Source organism: Colletotrichum fioriniae (assembly GCF_027942845.1).
Source record: "Colletotrichum fioriniae strain IMI 355084 chromosome Unknown scaffold_6, whole genome shotgun sequence".
NCBI classification, from domain to species: Eukaryota; Fungi; Ascomycota; class Sordariomycetes; order Glomerellales; family Glomerellaceae; genus Colletotrichum; species Colletotrichum fioriniae.
In genome coordinates, this window is record NW_027076842.1 from 554053 (window position 1) to 558488 (window position 4436).

General features: G+C 53.2%; 1 protein-coding gene across 1 annotated transcript; it reads right to left on the reverse strand.

Moving 5' to 3' along the window:
- Positions 1-1209: 1209 nt before the first annotated feature.
- Positions 1210-3503, reverse strand: N0V96_005633 (uncharacterized protein; the record flags this gene model as incomplete). Its single annotated transcript, XM_053195551.2, has 2 exons — positions 1210-3320; positions 3449-3503. The coding sequence occupies 2 exons, from the start codon at positions 3501-3503 to the stop codon at positions 1210-1212; spliced, it is 2166 nt and encodes a 721-aa protein (XP_053046890.2).
- Between the last annotated feature and the right edge of the window lie 933 nt (positions 3504-4436).

Genomic DNA, 4436 nt, shown 5'->3' on the forward strand with positions numbered 1-4436 from the left:
GCTAGCCGGCTGATTGGGTCGCATACACATTCGCATACAGCATGTTTTCCCAGCCCGGCTGATTCCAGCAGCTTGGCGACGGATCGGTGACGGTGGTGACGGTCGTTGCAAGAGAAGGAAACGTTGTGCTGGGTTTGTTGGCTTTTGGTTTCCTTGCGTTGGATACCGTTTCATTCACCCCTCTCCGCCTCTTCTTCAGCTGAGCCTGCTGCTGCTGCTGCTGCTGGGCTAGGTACTCTCCCTTACCCTGCTTGGCTTTCGAAACTCCGTTCACTTTCCCCCATGACATTGGCCGCTGCTGTTGGTTGTCTGTGCCGCTGGCCATGAAGGAGGGGAGAGATGAGGTCAAGTACGTCAGGAAGAAGTAAGATGATTATGTTACGATGTACCCCGTGTCTCTAGAGACATTGCGCGCATTTGCGGGGGGAGGGATTAGAAGTTCGTCCGAGTTTGGTCCCATCCTCTACCCCCTCCTCCAGGTCGTATCGAGACAATACTTGGCGAATCCTTCAACGACAGCCAGATAGCCTTGGGGTCTCATAGACAAGAGGTCTACACGGCCCAAATCATGTTTCTTCGATTTCATACACACACAAGTGTGGGTTAGGCCACACATTCAAGTTAACTATTGATTGAATTGTTGAACTGCAAGGAGCTTCTTTCTAGGAGTGCTTTTGATCTATCCCGTGACTGACTGTCAAAGAAAGTATCTCTGATTCCGTGTGCTTCCCCCCTCAGGACATTGTCCCCCAATCCCTTGTCATCCAGTTCCCTTGCACTACACGGGCGCACATCACCAATGAACTTCGCTTGTCTCTGGCGCGCGCATAGTATCAAAGAAGGTAATTTGATTATGTACGGCGACGTACCATCCTTGGGCCTCTTCTAGAGCCAGAGATGGTCGTTCTTGTGTCTGCGTGTGCGTGCACACACATACACTTCCTCTTTGTAAACTCGCAACACGGCATATCGTAGCCGATGTTGCTTTCCCAAGGTAATTATGGGTTGTATTCGAACACAAATCAAGGCCAATTCCTTTCCCCTCCTTGCTGGACCCTTTTCCTCGAGCCTTTGTGAACGCCAAAATGTAAAATAAAAAAAGTAGGTCTTTCTGCATGCTCATAAGCTGAAACCGATTCCAAAGGATAGAACCGCAGCTATGCAGAAAAACAAACACGTAATGAGTCGTACAGTCGTTTCCGGGTGCAGTCAATAGCCCGACTGGCCCGGCATCTTTCCGAGTGAGTGACCGTGGCTCTCCAATGGCAGATGGTTGTGGCAGAACACCCTCTTGGTGTTGAGCTGTGCACTGCCCTTCTTGGTAGCGTCAATGAGAAGAGCTGGATCGTCGTAGTTCTCAAGCTGGCAGCACTCAATATTCTTGACCCAGCGATGGTTGGCGATTTCCGAGATGGTGGCGCGCTTTGCGGGGTTGGGGTTGAGCATTGAGAGGAGCACACGACGGAGTGCTGGCGGGGAGACAAATCCATCAAACGCATTGAAGAATGGGTAGTCCGACTCGGTAATGCGCGATCCAGGCTCAGGGTGCTTTGCTTCCCACTTCTGCCATCCCTTGAGCAGCTCAGCGTACTGAGGGTTTCCCTTGACCTCAGCCTTACTCCAGATATTTCCTCCAAAAGTCACGTAAATCATGACAATCGCCGCGCTCCACACATCGAGACCTCGCGGGTCATACTCAGTCTCCTTCAGGAGCACCTCAGGTGCCGTGTATGGCTCGCTGCCACACATGCCAGGCTTGCACAGGCGGATTTCGGCGCACATGCCCTTGCCACACTGGCCGCCAGCTTCTCTGAAGCCGGGGTGGTGGCCAGTGAAGACTTCGGAGACACCAAAGTCGGTGATCTTGAGCTTGCTGTCTTTGGTGATGAGAAGGTTCTCGAGTTTGATGTCGCGGTGGGCAATACCGTTGCTGTGCAGATAGTTGATTCCCTGCACAAGTTGCTTGAATAGACAGAGGCGATCAGGAAGTCTCGCCGGATCTTGGAGGTATTTCTTTGCAATCAATCCGAAGAGGTCACCCTCCGAGCAATACTCCATAATGTGGTTCCAACGCCCGTGGTCGGTGCAAAGCCGGATTGTCTCGACAACGTTGGGGTGGTGCAAGCTCTTGGCGATGCTGTACTCGGACTTGATCTTCTTCTCGTACTCTTCCTGTGTCTCCTGCTTTCTCTTGGCTCTGAACTCCTTGACTGCATAAAGCTCATTAGGGCACCCCTTTCGGCTCATCATAGTGACCTTGGAAGTAGCACCCTTTCCAAGATGTTTGCCATGGCGGCCAAACTTGGATAGGTACTCAAATTCCGCAAGGAGGTCGGCAACATCGACTTGGAAGTCGTCCGGGAGACTTAAGCTCATGCGTCGAGCCTTGACACCAACACCGGCGTCAGGCATCTGAGCCCATGGAGACGATCCCTCCAAGGGAAGAACAGGGTTGTCAGAATGAGGGTTGGGTGCAGACGCTAGATGACGGCTCTTCACGCGGCCCTCGAAGCTGCTGGCCCGTCTTCTGCCCAAGACAGGCTTGACCTTCTCGGCGTGCTTTTCTCGTCCGGAAACATTGGCGCCGACGAAGTTAACAGCGCGTCCTCGGAGGTTAAGGCCGGTAGAAGCCCTGTTCTTCTTCTTGAAGTCATCTTGAGTAGGCATATGCGAAGATTGCTTGTAGGAAGAAATGGTGTCGACAGGAGAACCTGGTGACGGAGGTGAGTTAGACCTCGTGGTGGTGTGTGACTTGTTCATCGAGAATCGTCTGCGGTTTGAGGGTGCAGTATCAATCAATGCACTCTCGGAGGAAACGTCGTTGGACTGGTCCAACGTAAATCCGAGATCTGGTCTGTTTTGGGACGAGTTGGATCGTCGGAAGATGCTGGACATTGTCCGCTTAAAGCTTGAAGTAGAGCCGCGAGTGGGCCGTCTGGACAAGGGAGTTGGTGGCGGTTCTTGGTCAGCAGCAGATTCGACTGCAGTTGAAGGGTTAGTGGCGGTGGTAGCTTTCGGTGTGAGGTCTGACTTTGCAGGCGAAACCGAAGGTGTGGGTGCGGTGTCGACCAGGAGAGGTTTCGGAGTGGTCTGCACCTGATGGGTAGCGGTGAGATTGATGTCGTGATGGTCCTGACTGGGGCGGGTGGTAAACTCTTGGGATTGTCTCCCGCTGCTAATGGGGGTCACAGGTTCATTCGGAGACTCGCTTTCGGACTCATCGGCTTCTTCGAGGATGGGAGAAGTAAGATCAGTGGGAAACTGGCGGGGAGACGAGGACAGGCTACTCGAGTTTTGTTGCTCGGCGGAATGTTGCTTGTCTATAATCGCAAGCGTTTATTAGCGACGGACGCCTTCAAGGGTGCTGCGGACGGAAACAGGGCGGGTTGGGAACAGCTGCTGAATGACGGAGGTGCAGCCAGGGTGCAATGACCATCAGACAACGTACCTTGGGGGATGGAAGCGGGCTGGGGCACCGCCATGCTGGTGAGGACGGTCGCCATCGCTGTTCGGAGTGTGGCCGGTGGGCACAAGGACGACAGCGGAGGAGGGTGCTCTGATCAAGTATGGGCCAATACGTAATTGGGCCACACACCACCAAGAGAGAACGCTTGGTGCTGGTGCTGGTGCTGGTATCGGTACCGGCTGGTGTCTGGGAGGGCCAAGTCGGTAGGTAGTGTTGTCCGCGGCGTTTCCGAGGGGTCTCCAATTCTTTGGCCTGGGCCTTGACGAATGGAGGGGAGATTTGGTTGGGCGACGCGCGAGTAGTGTGTCCCCCAATTATCGATTCTTAAGCACCAACGTGAATGTCGACCTAAGCGATAAGTCGAGTCCAGAGCTGGCGAGGTGGGTTTATTGTAAGAGAAACCGGGGGGCTTGGAGGCCAAAATCCGAAGACGCAAAGGAAAAGGGAAAACAAGAGAGTTGGGTTTTCTTGGTCTTTATCCCATTGCTTGAGACTGCATGCGTATCTTCGGCGTCGGGATGTTGTCCGGCGTTGGTGGATTTCCGCGACGAATCAGGACCACGACGAGGCTTTTTTTTTTGAGTATGAAGCGACTGCAGAATTAGAATAGGTAGGCTGGCTCCTTTGCCTGTGTATACGTTCTTGTTGAGCGGGAAGCTGTACGTGTCTGCGCACGCGAGCGTATGCGGTTCTTGGTGTAAGGTATCGGGAGAAGCAAGCAAGCTGAATGTCGGGTCCGGGTCCTTGTCGAAGGAATTCGCCTTGGTATCGGGGTGACTTGCGTAGGGTTTTTGGAAGACTGCAGGTGCCAGAGGAGGTATATGTAGAAAAGCAAGGTGAATTGCCGATCGATGCCTTTTTGCCTTGGTGAATGTTGTCTTGGTATTGACCAAGGTAGACGACCGTGATGAGGTAAAAGTTTGAGGTGTTTGGGATAGATATTAGTCGAGGATTAGGTCAGAGTAAGGGC